Below are 17,612 nucleotides of genomic sequence, written 5' to 3'. Positions count from 1 at the left end.
TGCGTTTGGTAGACTTAGTGTGGACAAGGAGTTGTGCTGGTCTTCTGGGAGAGCCGCCTGTTACCCTGAAGGCCGGGTAGACTTGCACTAGTGGAGATGTGCCTGCAGGGTGCAGGAGGGCGTGGCTTGGTGTACGCCAAGGCTCCACTGGGTGGTGCTGTGCTGTTCCCTGAATTCCATCAGTGCTGAGGGGCACTGCTGGTGGTGCCCAGACTCTCTTCTCCCAAAGTGAGGAGTTTACACCCACCACCCTTCTCAAGCACCCATAGAAGAGCACACAATCACGTCTTCTGTGTCACAAGCCTCCATCAGATCCCTGCTTTCACCCTGCCTGTGTCTGAGCTATCTGCCTGCCAGGTGGCCCTGCACTCCTGTGTTTTATCTCAGGTATGAGTGGGTTCCCAAACTCCAAATTTTAGAGATCCATGCAAGCACCGATCCCTTGGGGGAGAATCATGCTGCACTGCTTTGTCCAGAAATTGGCCTTGAGTTCTGTGCTAGTGAATGGGACAGCTCAATGGCCCCACCAGGTCCCTCACCCATGGAGAGGTCATGCCCCCCTCTCCCAAATGAACTCCAAGCAGGGGAACTGCCTCTCTCCATGCAACCCAGAGGATCCCCAGAGCACGCTCTCTACTCCCAAGTCTCCACCTTCCTTTCCCACCAGAGCACTGCCTTAAATTTTTAGAAGTATTTTCTCTCTCATTGTTTTGTGTATAGTACAGGTGAGGGGGTCCTCAAAGAGTGAACTTCAGGCCATCTTAACCAGAAACCCCAAAATGCAGCTTCTTACTTTTCTGAGTCTGGTCTGTGAGTGTGAATGAAGTAATATTAGCATTCATACCCACCTTTTTCTGATTGTGAACTTTGGCCTCCCTACTCCACTTTCAATTTTCCCCAGGAATTTCTCCCAATGGACATTTGGTATCACAGGTGCTCAGAGGCCAGCCTGCTCAAATCTAGCCACTGGAGATGTTTACCATGTGACAGCCATTTAAAGACACCTCCTCCCACTGCTCAGCAGCTGATGTCCTCCAAAAACTCAAGACCCCTGAGCCCAAACGGTATCAGAGCCACCTGAATTCTCTGCAAAAGTGGAGAGAACATCGCCTCTCTTTTCCGAGAGCTCCAACCAGAGTTCAAGGGTAGAGCTGTAGAACATTCCCATGATTTTCTTCTCTTTCCAGGTGCCATCCCAAGCGTGTCCTGCAAGGCTGTTGACCCAGAAAAGAGGCTAAGCTAAAATAAAGAGAAAAGCATTTATTCATGTTCTCAGAATTGTGATTCAGGGAAAACAGATATAGGCGGCAACCAAAATGGTGCCCTCCCAGCGAACAAAAGTCAAGGAATTTTAAAGACAAAAGGGAACACTTGCATATGTTGTTTCCAAAGAATTTTTATTGATTTTGGGGGCAGAAAATGGGCCTTGGCTGAGTATAATTGCTTGCTAAGGCTCTCACTCAGCAAAGTCTCTTACTGTAGCAAGTTGCAGGTGTTCAGGTGGACTCCTTAAAATATTTGTGGTTTGGTCAGGTTCAGAAGTTCATGGTTCTACCTGGTGAAATGTGCAGGATGCCCGCCTCCTTCATGGCCTCCCAGCTCCATGGGAGGAGACAGAAGTGAAAGCCCTTGACATAACCGAAACCATTCCATTTCACCTTTCAAAAGGCAAACCAGCTCATGCAAACAGGTTCATCAGAAACTACTCCACTCCGAATCCCATGCTGGGTCACCTCCGGCATGTGCCTAGAAAGGAACATTTAATTATAGCAGAGATTTTCTCTGTTGGGTGGGTTGCGGTGATTTTTAAAATCTTTTTTTGTGCTTTTATATGCTTTCTTATAATTAATGTTTTTAAGTTTTGTAATCATACAAAAATGTTATTGGGGGAAAAGTCTATCCTTCCCAAATGTTGGTTAGAAGAAAGGTATGCTCAAAAAATGAATATTCACAGTGTTTATCAATCTCCTTTTAAAAATGTACATTTTTTTCCAGATACTAGGCGAAAACTGGACTTTCATCTGTCAGAACATTGGCAAGCACCTCATTGCTCTGTTGTTTGATATAGTAAATATAAACTCTGCAGTGTTACTGGGCTCCCCAGCAACCAGGACAGGGGCCTTGCTCTTTAGCTCGCTTCGTACAAGACCCTTTGTGATCTGACTCCTGCTCTCTGCTCCAGTCCTGCTTTCAAGCTTGTCCTTCCCCATGCCATTGTTTAGTTAGACCTGAACTGTTATAGTTTCCTGAACACAGAATGTATTCCCATCACCATGCCTTTGTGTTTGATCTTTGAGTTGCTCCGAATATGTCCTTTTGGCTTTCCGCCTGGCAAACTCCTATCCACACTCTGAAACCCATCTCAGATCAATCACTTCCACTGGGAAGCCCTCCTAATGCTCTCTTCTTAGCACTTCAGTCTCTGCCTTGATCATGCTGGGTTATTTCACTCATCTCTGTAGACTCAGACAGTGCATGGCACATGGTATTTCATAAATACTTGTCGAATGGAGATAGGTTTGTTCATTCCACAAATGTGTATGGCATGCCCACTGTGTACTCAGCACTGTGTTAATTTCCTTGGACTAAAAACAAATAACCAGAGACCTTGCCTTTTGGAGCTCACAGTCCAGTGGGATAGAAAGAGAATCATGCACAGATAATCACTATTACAATAGGGCACAGGCAATTCTACCTCACCTCTTCTTCTTCCTCCTCTTCCTTAACCAGTCACAACTTGAAAGTGTGATTCCTACTTACCACTTTGCTTATTTCTTCTGAAGAATTTTTCATTCCTATATGTAGTTTCTGAAGCCACTTAATGGAAGTTTCTATTTCTCTCTTCCCTCTAGTATGAGGAACACTTATCTGATGGTCAAAGCAGCCCCCAAATTGCTGCTTCCCAAGCAAGTGAGCACCCCGTGACAGGAGGTGAGCAAGTCAAGACTTCAGACCACCAGGTCTGGTTGGGGTAGGGCAAAGGAGAGACTTAAGCTATAAAAAAAAGGTTGGTTGAATTCTATGATCTTGCAGGTCTGGAATTCTATGATCTTGCAGGTCTGGTTCTAAGGAAAACACGTCAACCCTAAACCAAGATCATGGGGCTGAATTTCTCAAATGCTATCATCACAGCACAGGCTCTGGGATTGTTACCCCCAAGAGAGACACAGAAGTTCTTCATTATCTTTGACACTGTCTTAAATCATCTGGACCAGGGAATGATGTCTTTTGCCAAGTCAGAATGGAGAATTTTCAGAGATCCCCAGATCACCCCAGTTCTGCAGATCATACATGGCCTTGGGACTAGCCCAGGAAGAACTGGCTGAATCTGCGGGCAGAGGAGCATGAGTGACTGCAAAACAGCATCAAGTGGACCCCTGATGACACTGGAGTCCAGACAGGACTGCATTCAAGGAGCCCTTTAAAGCATCCCACCAGCGGCCACATGATCAGAGAAATTTCTTCTGCCAACTTGTCTGCTTTAAGATAAAAACAAAACAGTCATCATTTCCCTCATTTTGGAAAGTAGCAAGAGACATCTTAAATCACCTGTTGAGGGTCCAAATCCCCACCAGACATCCAAGGTTATCTGCTCATGTCTTGCCAGACAGGACAAAATGTAAAAAGCACTTCAAATTTTAGTCACAGTATGACCTTATCCAACTATTTGTATAATTTCTCTTAGATTTTTGGCCAGTAGGATTCTCCGACCTCCCTCCCTCCCCAGGTCCCTTGAACTGGGAACCTCTTCCCAGGACCGTTCCAATGTATTTTACCCAATTCATTGGGACTGAGCTTTGCTTTTGTGAGTTAAATGCACAGTCTTCAGAGTCAGTCCAACACGGCTGAACGCCTGCCCAGCCATCTGGACATGTCACTCACCTTTCAGAGTGCCACTCTCCCCTTTGGTGTAGTGACAGTAATAACCATACCAAACAGGGCCGTGTTTTGTATTTAATTGAACACTACGTGTAAAGTCCTTAGCACAATGCATGGTTCATGGTAAGTGCTTCAACCTTTCTGTTGGTAATCTACATTATTGGAATTGATGAATTGCATTTGGCTCATTAAGGGCTGAGCAGAGCCTACTCTGACTTGATGGTGATTTTGGTTTTTTCCACGGTGCATTTCTAGATTTCCTACCTGCTGGTCTCCTTGAAGGAGGGGAAATGGAAGCTTTCCAGCCAGATGGAAGACTGCCAACATCTTTCCAGTGAAATGCTTACCCCACCCTTGCACCAGGCTGTTTGTTGGGATTTCTCTGGACCAAGTCAGCCTCTGGCCAGTATGTGGATGCCTGAGGGGCAGTGGGTGTGAGCAGCTCTTTAGAAGAGTCAGGAAGAGGAGGAGCTGGGGAGAGGTCAACTGTGGGCTTCACCCACAAGCTGCTGTACAGACCATAGCCTCTTTGGGACCTGTGGTCTAGAAGATAGGAGAAAGGGTGAGCAGGCCAGAAGACCCAGCCTAGCCAGACTTTGAAAGCCACAGAGGGTGAGTGACTCTTTCTCTAGCTTTCCATGCCAGTGACAAGGAAAAGGCAAGGGTTCTTTGTAGTGCAGGAGCTACAGAGGATGACTGTCTATCTGGGACAGAGGTCAGGAGACCTGAGCCTGCTCAGGTCTGCTCTTGCCTGGTTACCAGCAAGCTGTGCAATCTTGGGCATGTCACCAGACCTCTCTGGACCCATTTTCACATCTGTAAGAGGAGGAATTGGCCTAGTCAGAGTAATGATATGTAGCATTTGTACAGTGCTTGTCAGTTGCACTTTCCCAAATAGCATCTCATTTGGTCATCATAGCAGCCCTTGCTGGAATGATGTTTGTCGCATGCTACAGATAAGCAGTGGGGCCAGTGATCAGGTAGGGCAGAGCAAGCCTGGACTAAACTCCTGGTCTCCCGGGAAAATTCTGGCCTCTGCTGAGCACATTGTTCCCCTAGAGCTCTGAAATCTGAACATTCCTAGCTCCTCCTCGAGGACGTCTCTCTCCTTCGGTGCTACCTTCTTCTTCCCCTGCATCCCCTTCCTCCGTTCTTCCCACCAGCTGTACCAGCCTCTTTTCCACCAGCTTCCTAGAATTTCTTCTCCTTCTGCAGGCCTGAAACACTAACATTGCCAAGAAGAGGGACGTGCACACCAGCACACACCAGATAGCCCATCCCCGCCCTCCCTGGGTTAGCACCTGCACGCAGCCTCTTTCCCAGAGTTCTCTCTGCTTTGTGGAATGCCTTCCTGTGGGTCCCCAGGGGTAAAGTAAGTGGGGCTGCTGAACCTCCAGATGAGAGCCTGGACCTGCCGGCATGGGTCACCAACATCCAGGGTTCTGGTTAAATGTGCAGATTCTGGGGCTTCACCCCAAAGTTGGTGAGCCAGAGTGGGCACTGTAGCAAGCTCTTCCTGTCTCTGACAGGCAGATGTCATAACTCGGGCACCGCTAGTCTTCCAACTACTGCGTTTGGACAGCAGCGGGGGTTGGCAGATAATATTTATAGTGAATTATCCTTGTGTATCTGGAAAAAGTCCTTCCTGATAAAGGTGGGTTATTATTTTTTGAAGGAAATTCCAGGATTTAACTTGGTTATATTCTAGTTTGAGTGTTGCATCTCTACCAGTTACATATGTCTAGAATTTTCCTTTTCTTGTATGCTATCTACATCAGGATTGAGGAATGCTAGCTTTGTAAAATAAATTGGGAGTCTTACCATTATTATTACTTTTATTTATTTATTTATTTTTTGCCATCAGAGCTAGTTTGATATTGGACTTATTCTTTGAAGATTGGGTAGAACTCAGCTACAAAAACAAGCTGGGGCTGACACGGTCATAAGTGGTTGACATTCCACCGCCTTTCTTATTTCTGAAATGAATGTTAGTCCGTTTGCATTGTAATGTCTTCTTGAAATCAACTCATTTCCCTGAGTTCACCAAACAAGTACACTGGATACTGATGTGTCTGTAGTCTCTCCCTTTTTATTGCCTTTCTCAATATTAATGTTGTATTTTTCCCACTTGTTTTCTTGTTTATTTTTTAAGATTTTATTTACTTATTTGACAGACAGAGATCACAAGTAGGCAGAGAGGCAGGCAGAGGGAGAGGGAGAAGCAGGCTCCCTACTGAGCAGAGCACCTGATGCAGGGCTCAATCCTAGGACCCTGAGCTAACGGCAGAGGCTTTAACCCACTGAGCCACCCAAGCACCGCCCCCCACTTGTTTTCTTTAACTGTGCTTTTCTACTTAGACTTTTTGAAGACCCAACTTCATTTTTACTGCACTGAAGCATTATTAATAAACAATAAACTGGACACTTAACATGAAGAATTTGATGAGTTTTTAACATATGGCTACATCTTCAAAACCATCATCATAATAAAAAATAAATGCATCATTTTGATCATTTTTAGTTTTCTAGTTCCTGAATTTCAGATTTTCTATTTAATAGTCTATCCTTCTATTTGTGCATGTGGATACTATATTGTTTTTTTTCCTGGTTCCTTAAGTGGAAGTGAGCTTGTTTATTTTTAATTTTTATGTAGAGATAGTTAATTCTCATTATTCATGGCAATTATGTCCTCTAAATTCATTGCAAACAATGAATTAGGGAATTCTGGGCCATTGTTCCTCGGGAAAATGCAGGGTTAGATTCCTGCCAACATTTGGGCACAAAACTTTGGTTTTTTTAATCAAACAATCAGTATAAAATCTCGTTTTATGTGTGCTTCTGTTTAAAGACTCCTTTAGGGGCACCTGGGAGCTCAGTTGGTTAAGCATCTGCCTTTGGCTCAGGTCATGATCCCAGAGTCCTGGGATCCAGCCTGCTGGCTACCTGGTCAGCAGGGGGTCTCCTTCTCCCTCTGATCCTCCCCCTCTCATGCTCTCTCTCTCTCTCTTTCAAATAAATAAATAAAATCTTTTTTAAAAAGACTCCTTTAAAAATATAGTTGATTTGTTAACATAGAACTCATGGTCAACAGTGCTAGGATTCATGTCTTAATAGAGTTTACCTAATACATGTATTTTTCCCCTTAAGGCATATCACAGCCTTTTTGTGCTTAGGAACACTAGCCAGCATCTCAACATCACTCTTGGGGCCATTTTAAACAGCAAAGTCACTGGCACAGCATAGGGACTATAATCAATAATATCGTAACAGTGTTGCCTGGTAACAGACAGTAGCTACACTTATCTTAAGCAAAACATAACTAGATATACACCTGAAACTGACGTAACATTGTGTATCAACCACCCTTAAAAAACTTTTGTTAAGAATGAAAAAAAAAAAAGAAAAAGAAAATCACCAACAAAAAGCACAAACATTTAAAACTTGCAGCACTCACTAGATCATGCAAAGGACACCCGTTCTCAGTATGAGAGCTGAAATAGGAAGGCAGAGGGACCCCGTTTCAGCCTCAGCTGGGAATGTGTACATCAGGCAGCTGAAATTGATCACAACTTTGCTCATGCCTGCAATGTCTGGGAAAATGCTGCAAGTATCGGTTTGGGGGCTACTAATAAGTTTCAACAAACAGGTGAATTTACGAATATGGAATCTGCAAATAATGAGGATCGATTGTAGCTAAATCATTTAAGGTTACATTGAACTCACGGGATACAGACAAAGCCATTCTCTCAGAGAAAAGTTTATGGCAACAGAAGCTATAAATCCTCACAGCTTCATTTTTGGTTTGTTGGGTTCTGATAACACAGAAAGTGTCCTCATTTACCAGTAACCTTTGTTCAGGTCATTGTGTACTTAGCTCATCTGGGAGGCTGTCAGTTTGCTGATACCCTTAGAGCATCATACAATGTGCTCTGGACATTGAGGTCTGAGTCCTGGTGATGCTTGTACTAGAAGTGTTCAAGCAGAGGATGGGGCATAATGGAAAACATACTGGCCAATTTGAACTTTCTCTCTCTCTCATTGGCTGAATAAATTTCTCTGAAAGACTCATCTGCTCTAAATCTATTTCCTCCCTATAAAACGTCATGATCCACCAAGCTGTGACAGAGAACAAATGAAGTAGTGGGTGGGAAGTATTTGGAAAACAGTGAAGAGCTGTGTAAATGTGAGGCAGGAAATATTGTCATGTTAACATGATGTGGTAACATGAGTGTGCCACTCTCTGACCTCAAGCCCACAGCCTAGGCTCCATCTCACTGGGACCCTATCATTCCAGAACATAAAGAGACACAAGTCCAGGCTGGCTGATGCCAGATGGAAGGAAGAGACAGGGACTTAGAGACGTAAAGAAGCAGTCTTGGGGAGGCTCCTTTCTCCTGGGCAAAGCGGGTCCAACCCATGGAAGGCCCAAGGACCTAGATAGAAGCAGGCACACGTCTTGGAACCACCAGAAGCCCTTGACACCCCAAACCCACAAACCTGTCTCCTCTTCTTCCAGCACCATGAGTACCGAGGAGGACACCAAATGGCTTCAGTGGGTGACGCACCAGTTTGAGACCATTGCGGGGGAAGACCGGGAAATCGATCTGCAAGAATTCAAAGCAGCCCTCAATGTGAAAGAGGCAAGTGTCCACTCCAGAAGTGGACCCTGTGCTCATAGCAGAGGAGCAGTCTGGTTCTCAGGGACACAGTACCTCGCAAGGAGGGAAAGATCGCCCCCTGGGCATCCTCAGGGCTTCTAGCCTCACCCCTAAGCAGGATCCAAGCATTTTAGTCTCTGCTCCTGATGCCCTCCCATCCCTCTGGTAGCCGTGCCTCCTGGGGGCTTCGAAACAACATATAAATTTGGGTGTCAGGAGCTCGCCAGATCTTAGGAAGTAGTTTTGGCCTCATGTTTTCCACCAGCCTCATGGGCAGAGTTGAGGCTATGGTGTCCATAAGCCTCCTTCCAAGAAATAAGATTCTCAGTGATTTGTATCCATGAAACTCCCACCCCCTCCCCAAAACCTCTCTCATTTCATAGGTTCTCTGCCCATTTCTGGAGAAGCCTGCGTATCCCACAAACAGGGTTTGTATCCATAGAGATACAGGGGGAGTGAGCCTGCAAATGTTAACTTCTCCCCACACATTTCATGGGCTAGCATCTGGTGGTGGCCTGTGTCCTTGATAGGGGCGAGCCAATGAGCATCTGCATGTCTCTGTGTACCCCTCACTTGCTGGTAGCAGGGATACTGCTAAGAACTCTAAATGTCATGCCTCCTTCCGTAGTAAACATGGGGAGGGGAAAAAAGACATTCTGCCTAATAATACATTATACTCTTTTTTTTTTTTTAAGATTTTATTTATTTATTTATTTGAGTGAGAGAGCACAAACAGGGGAGGGGGAGCAAACTCCCCAGGACCCCAGGATTATGACCCCAGCCGAAGGCAGATGCTTAACTAACTGAGCCACCCAGGCATCCCAATACAATACAAGGATGCTGTAGATTATCTTAAGCTAAAGACCACTTGGGATGGCAGAGACTGATAAAGGCATTGACCAGGGATCCAGGAAAGAAAGAGGAGAGCCGAGGCAGGGGTGACTGTCTACAACAGACTTCAGCCCCCACTTCCTGCTTGTGAACCCTCATGGTTTCTTCAGGTCAAACACGAAGCCCTGCAGGCCCCTCTCCCTGCCTCCAGGCAAGCCTCCCGCCGGGCGTACCTGGGGCACTGACCCCACCTGTCTTAATTTCTGTGTTGGGTGTCTAACACCAGGCCTGGCAAGTGATGGCTGTGCAGGACATGATTGCTGAATGAATGAAAGAATGAATGGGTGAATAACTGAATGCGTGAATAGAGTGAATGAATAGGAGCTTAAGAACGAGCCTTAAGTATAAGCTCAGGCAGCCTAAAGCAATAAGTATAGGGACCATCCAGGTGTTCAAGGGCCATCTACCCTCTAAACCCTCCTGGTTCACCCCAAGGGGGATGAGACAGGACCCTGGAGGAGCCTGCAGGGGGAGACCTCGGTCTGACCCTTTTTTGCATGTTGAGGGGTCTGGAGTGCAAGGCTGATGGGGGTGACAGGCACTAGGGGACAGAGAGCCTGTACAAATGACCAAGCGTGAGGGGCCAGCAGGGGGCTTGAGCCCCAGACACAAGCCCTTCCTCACTGCTGGGATCTGAACAGTGCTTCCACGGGTGTCTAAACTTGCTCTGGGCCAGTGGAGGGGCCGTGGACACTGCCCCCTGGTGTGGTCAAGCGGGCCGTTCCCACCCCACGCGCAAGCACCGGGGACCCGCCTGAAGCCCACCACCCCACAACGCATGCGCGCAAAGCCCGCTGCACTTCAAAGCCGGGCCCCCTCGGCCACCCAGTGCCCATCTCCCGCCCTTCTCTGGCCACAGTCCTTCTTTGCCGAGAGGTTCTTCACTCTATTTGACTCGGATGGAAGTGGCACCATCACCCTCCAGGAGCTGCTGGAGGCGCTGACCCTGCTCATCCACGGCAACCCCATGGACAAACTCAAATTCCTCTTCCAGGTGTACGACGTCGACGGTAAGGGCTCCGGAGGGGCGGGGATGGTCTCAGTGGGAGGAGCAAAGGGAATCCACCCCCTTCAGTGACTTTTCTCCAGCCCAGGCTGATGGTTCTCTCCCTCAGTGTGTCCATTCCCTACCCCTCCCACCCTCAACCCCTTTCTCCGGCTGACCACTGCCTCGCTTCTTGGAGAGGTGGCAAGAAGGGGCCACTCTGGCCCAGGAGACAAATGTCCTTAATTCAATCACCAGAAGCCTGAACTTATTTTGAAAGTTTGAAAAAAGAAATTGCTTTATTACTTTTTCCTTATTATGATAAGTCCACTGTGAACATTTTAGATCTGCAGTTCTTTTTTCTTTAAAGAAGAAAGCAAAAACCACCCATAACATTTTTCTGTACTGCCTTGTAATTCATCTCTCTGTCTCTATCTCTCTACACACACCTCCCCCCGCGTATTTTTAATAGGATTACGCTCTACTGACTGCCTTTTCTTGCTAAACAACATGCACATTTGTTCGTGTAAGACTATATTGCTTTCTAACATAATTTTTACTGTAGCAAAATATACCTAACATTAAAGTTACCACTTTAACCAATTTTTTTAAAGCTTTAACCATTTTTTAAGTGTCAGTGTAACAGCATTCAGTGCATTCATATTGTTGGGCAACCCACCACCATCCACCCACAGAACTTTTTCATCTTTCCAAACTGAAACTCTATTCCCACTCAGGTTTGGAGTCTCAGTACAATTAGCCATGGGGAGCCACTAAAGAGTGTTGAGCAGGGAAGTCCCTGGGCTGGATTTGCATCCTGAAAAGTTAAACCTAGCTGCAGGCCTACTCCTGGGCATGGCCCTCTGGCCTATGGGGTTTCTTAACTCCCAGTCCCACCTGACTCAGTCTAGCCAGACCTCATTCCTGGAACCCATTCCCCAAATTGGCCCCCTTCCCCTAGTACATAGGGAGTTGACCACACCAAGTCTCCATGGGACAGTCCTCCTTGACTGCTTTCTGACCACCAAGGTTTGCTCACTCCTGAGAGGTTGATTTTTGATGGGAGAAGCAACACACTCACCTTTTCCTTGCAGACTTTTGGTTGGGGGCGGGGGGAGAGAAAGTACAGGGCAGGTGAAAGGCAGGAACTAGAGAGCATTCCCTTCCAGTGGCTTCTGTTTTCTCTGAGAGTCAGGCAGGGATTGGATGCACATGGAGGAGAGAAGTGATCCTGTAGGCAGTAGGAGAATGACCTTACCAGAGAATCAGGATAAGGTTTCTGGGCAAGTTGAAGGCCTTGCTGTGGCTGAGGATCAAAGCTTCCTGCTCTCTTGAGTGCTTTTCTCCAAGAATGTTCTATCAGCTGCCCTGGTGCAGGAAGGGAAAGGATAGGTGGCTAGATTCACTCAGGAATGGGATATGTTTAGGTCACTAGAATAGAAGGACAGCGGGATGAGGAAGAGGAATGTGTGTATGAGAGTAATAAAGAAGGCGGACCCTGGATTTGAAACTAGCCAAGGAGTGGATAAAGTTGAATGGACCAGAGGGTGTGAAGGCACAGGGGAGGGACTCCGGATGCAGTTAGAGACCTGAGGCATAGTGGCTCTTGGCTAGGAAACCTGAAGTACGGGAGGCGTGCTGGAGAGCAATACATGAGAATGCACTGTCATGTGATTACAGACTTTGGCTTGGGCCTTTATGATGATTAAAATACCAATAAGACTTTCCATTTGTATGCAACTACCTTCTTCCAGACACTACAGTAAGTACTTTATAATGATCTGTTATCCTTGAACCAGTTCTGAGAGGGAAGGAATATTATCCCCATTCTAGTAAGTAAGGTTCACTACTCCAAAGGACTTATAGCCCACCATCACAGTAAGGGGCAGAAACATGAAGCTACCTCATGTGTATGTGCATCCAAATCGGGCCAAGAACTCATTAATCATGGGCCCTGCTGTTCATGTGGAGTGGGAAAATACACAGAAAAAAGGCTAAGCTCGCTACTTAGAGAGGAGGCTGCAGATTCTGGAGAAAGGCATGCACTGAAGCTAAGATTCTCCATGCTTGGGGAGGAGTTTCTCTCCACGGACCTGGGCAGTGGGGAGCCATGGAAGGTTTCTGAACTGAGGATGACATTATGTACTTTGATTGCTTGATCTACACCCAGAAAGGGACTTGGTTGGGAGAAAACTGGAGGTGGGCGAACAGGGAAAGCTCATCTCGCCATGCAATAGTTGGGCAGGCAGGGGGAATCTGCAGGTAGAGAGTAGGGTCCGGGGCAAGCTCCCACTCGGCTTCGATCCCCACTTGACACAGGCAGCGGGTCCATCGACGTGGACGAGCTGCGCACCGTGCTGCAGTCATGCATGCGCGAGAGCGCCATCTCGCTGCCGGACGAGAAGCTGGACCAGCTGACGCTGGCGCTCTTTGAGTCCGCCGACAAGGACTGCAACGGCGCCATCACCTTCGACGAGCTCCGGGACGAGCTGCAGCGCTTCCCCGGGGTCATGGAGAACCTGACCATCAGGTGCGGTGAGGCTAGATTCCAGGGGCGCAGAGAGGGGACCCTCGGTCCCGCCCCACCCAGTTTCTTATAGAGGACAAAGGCCTGTTCTGCTGGGGGCTCATATCGGGTCTCCGATTTACAGTGTCTTTTCAGAATCTTCACAGTATTAAGCCCCTGCAGTGGGCTGGGCATTTTTACAAATATGCCAGTGCGTTTTGTAGTAATGGAAAGGAAATTAGCGACCGCACCAGAACTGATTTCCAAAAAGAAATTAGTTAGCTCACCTGAAGTAACTTACCGAGGATCACACCTATAATTAGCAGACATTTATTCAACTTGGTCAAGCAGGCACTGTTAATTTATACGTAATTTATGCCAATAAACAAATGCATCAACTAGAGAAGTGCTAAGTAGGAAAGAGCTGCGGAGGAGAATAAAGTAGCCGGGGTGTTCCAGGCTCCGAAGAGTGCCACTTTTATGGTTCATTCTTTTTGTGTATTAGGTTACTTGTGGGTTATTTACCACAACATATCTCAGAATTTTCCATTCTTTTCGATTGCCTCCCCTCACCACCCCCAGCTGGTAGGTAAGGGAAGTAATAGAAGCAGACGTGATTGTGGCATCAGGCAGATGGGAGTTCCATCCCGGCTTTGCCTGCTGTGTGACTCTGAGCAAGTCGCTCGACCTCTCTGTGTCCTGGTATAAAGGGAAGCCGGCCGCTGGCCAGGAGGATCCAGAGAGTTGGTCGGTTACAGCGGGCGTGGGGTCTCTAGGTTGCTGCTGGGGGGCTGCCCGCCACACCCTGTGAGGATTCCCCCTCCGCCCAGCGCCGGGCTGGTCCCTCTGAGCAGAGCCCCTCTCTCGCAGCGCCGCCCACTGGCTGACGCCCCCAGCCGCCCAGCCGCGCCGGCGGCGTCCCCGCCTTCTGACCTCAGCCTACTGGCACAACCACCGCAGCCACCTGCTCTGCCTGACCGCCTACGCGGTCCTCCACGTGCTGCTCTTCGCGCTGGCGGCCAGCGCGCACCGGGCCCGCGGCCCCAGCGTCATGGTGGCCAAGGGCTGCGGCCAGTGCCTCAACTTCGACTGCAGCTTTATCGCGGTAGGACTGCGGGGGCACAATGCCGGGGAAGCAGGGTGAAGGGGTGAGGTTGCTGGGGGATGCTGATACAAGTTCCTCATAGCCCAAGGGACCCACACGTGGAGTCCTGGTGCCAGGGCAGAAGGGCTCCTCAGAAGTCAGTCGGATCAATCAATATTCATTGGACATTGGGACCCAGAGAGGGGCAGTGACTTGTCCATAGTCACACCGCCTGTAAAACACAGCCAGCATTTTTGTGCACTAACCATGTACAGTCAGGGTGCTAGGCCCTCTCCTTTTGATGTTCACAACAATCTAAGTGGCCCCAGAGCAGGTGGACAGCAGAGAACGAAAAACCCTTCCACTAACCCAGTATCTGCTCATTTACTTATAATTACCTGCATGCCCTATTATCATTAGCCAGTAGACTTACAGAACACAATAAGGCAAGAGTCATCTTAACGATCAGGAATGTACATCTTTAGTTCAGATACTCTTCAGCATCTTAGGTGGGTTTTATTTTTATCTTCGTAACTGGCCACATACCAAGAGTCGGAGTCCCATGACTCATCTGCTTGGCCACTCACATAAGTAACACTGCTTTCAGTCAGTACCTTCTCCGCAGGGAATCTTGTCTTTCCTGTGAGAGGCAGTTTAACTTGGTTAAAACCAGACAACATCATCTGCAAGTCCCTATATCTGGGCACACATATATCGAAAGCAAATGAGCAGGAAGGGAACCCTGGTCTCAAGCCCCTTTGGAGAACTCGGTCTTCCTCCAGGACACCTTGAGAACTAGACATAACACGTGCCTGTCTGACACACAGACTAAATGAGGGCACCGTGTCGACCGTGTCGACGCGGGTATTAAATGTTAGCAAAAGCTTCTGTGCTTCTCGTGTGTTTAGGTGAAAGTAATAACAGCAGCCATTCTGTAACATTTGCTCTCCCTGCCCTGACTCCGGAGACCGTGCTTTGGACACCTCAGCTGCCGACCTAGGGGAGCAGCAAAGGCTTGGGGCAGGGAAGATGGTGAAGGCCTTCCCCACCTCCCAGCCTGCTCAGGAGGCACAGCCAGCTCAGAAGGAGATGGGGAGATGGCTGCTGGGGAAGGGAGAATGGCGCAGAGGGAGAGCCAGGCGGGGGCTCTCTGCTGCTCTGTCCAGGTGCTGATGCTGAGACGGTGCCTGACGTGGCTGCGGGCTACCTGGCTGGCGCAGGTCCTGCCACTGGATCAAAACATCCAGTTCCACCAGCTCATGGGCTACGTGGTGGTTGTGCTCTCCCTGGTGCACACTGTGGCCCATGTTGTGAACTTCGGTGAGTGGCCTGGGGCTGGGGGAGAGGACGTGGGTGGGCCTTTCTCCAGCCCCTAGCCCAGGACATGGGGCTCAGCCCCTGTGTGTCCTGCAGGCCCAGTGGGTGGGGAGGGGGTGTCCTGTACCAGCCAGTGGTCTGGCTGGAAGTCTCTACCCATGTGGGTGTCTGATGGGAGGGTGGGTCTCCAAAAAGAAAGGTGGAGAGGGAAGAGGTTGTCTTGTGCTCATCTCCAGCGCTTCAGGCTCAGTCCGAGGACAGCCCCTTCCGGTTCTGGGAACTGCTGCTCACCACCAGGCCTGGCATCGGCTGGGTCTATGGCTCAGCCTCCCCGACTGGTGTGGCTCTGCTGCTGCTGCTGGTCCTCATGTTTGCCTGCTCCAGCTCCTGCATCCGGAGGAGTGGCCACTTTGAGGTGTCCAGCCCTTCCCCTTGGCTCTCCCCAGCTGGATCCCCTCTTCGTTCCATGTCGTGTCCCCTCGCATTTACTCCAGAGCCCAGGCAGTGCCCAGGCTGGTCTGCATATTATGTGCATGTGCTCTGGGGTCTGTCACTGGGCTGTAGTATATGTCTGCCAAGTGGAAGACTTTTGACTCTGGAAGATTCTGCCTTTTTGCCAGCCTGCCCAAATTGGATTAGACCAGGCTCAGGGAGAGGAAGGAGCACAAGCTTGCTCAGCTTCCTCATCTATAAAGTGGACTTAGAGTTCTCTACCTATGAAGTTATTTTAGGAATTAAATGAAATGACGTATGGGAAGCCCCTACTATTCACAGGGCACACAGATGCTCCCAACACGTAAGTTCCATTTTCATTCCCCTCTGGGTAGTGTCCTCAAGATGCAGGAGGTCACAGATTTGGTTTGGAGCCCCCTGGACTAATCTGCTCACATCAGATTGACACATACAGAGCCCCAGCAGCAATCCTTTGACGTGGGACTCCGCATCCTCATTTGGCCAATGAGGAGTCTGACCCTCACACAAGGAATCTCACAGCCCATAATAGCAGGCGTTCAAACTCAGCGCTCTGTTCTTTCTTCTCCACACCCAGGAAATTACTTTCTTTTCTTCCCCCTGAAAATGGGTCAATGTCATGGGAACATTGATGCTGATAAGCACTTTGAGGGCACTCCACTCTGGCCAGGCTATCCCTAGGCAGATGTTTCAGATGTTTGCTGCGAGCACTAGGAGCCCTTATATTAAGATCCCTGGGCCAAGCCCCCAGAATAAAGAAACCCCAAAGCTTCCCATCCCCAGCCTCCTACACAGCCCTGTCTCCAGGAGAGGGTGTATTCGACTAAGGCTCTGGGTCTGCCCAGGCTTTGAGGTTGGCTCTGATCTCTGGTGCTGTTGCACCCCAGCCAGGTCTCAAGCTCTGGAAGCTTACCACCCCCTCCCTCCTCACCCTCACAGGTGTTCTACTGGACCCATCTGTCTTACTTCCCCATGTGGATTCTGCTCATTTTGCATGGGCCCAACTTCTGGAAGTGGCTGCTGGTCCCTGGCATCCTGTTCTTCCTGGAGAAGATCATCGGGCTAGCAATATCCCGCATGGGAGCCTTTTGCATCGTGGAAGTCAATCTCCTTCCCTCTAAGGTGCGAAGGGGAGTTGCAGGTGGAGGGCACAGCAGCTGGATACCCTGTTAGACTCACAAGGAGATAGGGACCAGCATGGCTACAGCCCCTGCCCAGCAGAGGAGACCAGCAAAGTCTGGGATCCAGTCTGGCCTTCAAGAGTGACACCTGAGGCAGAGGAATGACAGGTAGTCAGGACACTGCTCCAGACCAGCTCTGCCACATCGGGGTTCTGAGAGACGAGCAAGAGTTTGCTGCACAGACATGGAAGGGTACTCCCAGAGAAGGAACAGCACCAGCAAAGGCACCGGGTTGTGGGTGGGTATACTGTCCTTGGGGACTGTGAGTAATGTAATTTGGCACAGCTGGAGCCAAGATGCCTGGAAGAAGAGGTGGGCGGGGCCTGATGGGCCAGGAGGATCCACAGCCTGCAGGCAACAGGGAACCCCTGAGCAGGCTAGTAGGGAGGGGGCAGGCAGTCATATTAGGTTGGGTCTTAATTCCAGCCAGATTTCTGCAGTCACTCTGTGGGAGATGAGATGGCTTGGTGAGGACTTTTGGGAGGTTATTGCACATATGCAGATGAGAGCTCATGAGGGCCTTCACCTTAAATGGGGGCTGTGGGGTGGGGGTGGGGCAGCCTATCACAGAAAAGCTCAAGAGGTCACTGGGTTTATTCGGGGGTGAGAGAGAGGAAGGAGCCCGGGACCTCTCCCAGGT

At 48.9% G+C, this 17,612-nt stretch overlaps 1 protein-coding gene across 4 annotated transcripts in view; it reads left to right on the top strand.

Annotated features, from left to right (window-relative positions):
• The first annotated feature begins 4,041 nt into the window (after positions 1-4,041).
• The window catches only part of LOC309867838 (NADPH oxidase 5-like), a 29,772-nt gene continuing 16,201 nt past the window's right edge, over positions 4,042-17,612 (top strand). For 3 of the 4 annotated variants that reach the window (XM_082736900.1, XM_082736898.1, XM_082736901.1), the window contains exons 1-8: positions 4,295-4,491; positions 8,396-8,519; positions 10,288-10,438; positions 12,733-12,943; positions 13,790-14,024; positions 15,170-15,323; positions 15,557-15,735; positions 16,731-16,913. In XM_082736900.1, the coding sequence (XP_082593026.1) occupies positions 8,400-8,519; positions 10,288-10,438; positions 12,733-12,943; positions 13,790-14,024; positions 15,170-15,323; positions 15,557-15,735; positions 16,731-16,913 (1,233 nt within the window). In that variant the 5' untranslated portion in view covers positions 4,295-4,491; positions 8,396-8,399. The other variant, XM_082736899.1, reaches the window with a different exon arrangement.

This window comes from Mustela nivalis (genome assembly GCF_964662115.1).
Source record: "Mustela nivalis genome assembly, chromosome: 6".
Taxonomy (NCBI): domain Eukaryota; kingdom Metazoa; phylum Chordata; class Mammalia; order Carnivora; family Mustelidae; genus Mustela; species Mustela nivalis.
The sequence above is the reverse complement of the archived record's forward strand: the minus strand, read 5'-3'. Positions and strand labels throughout refer to the sequence as shown.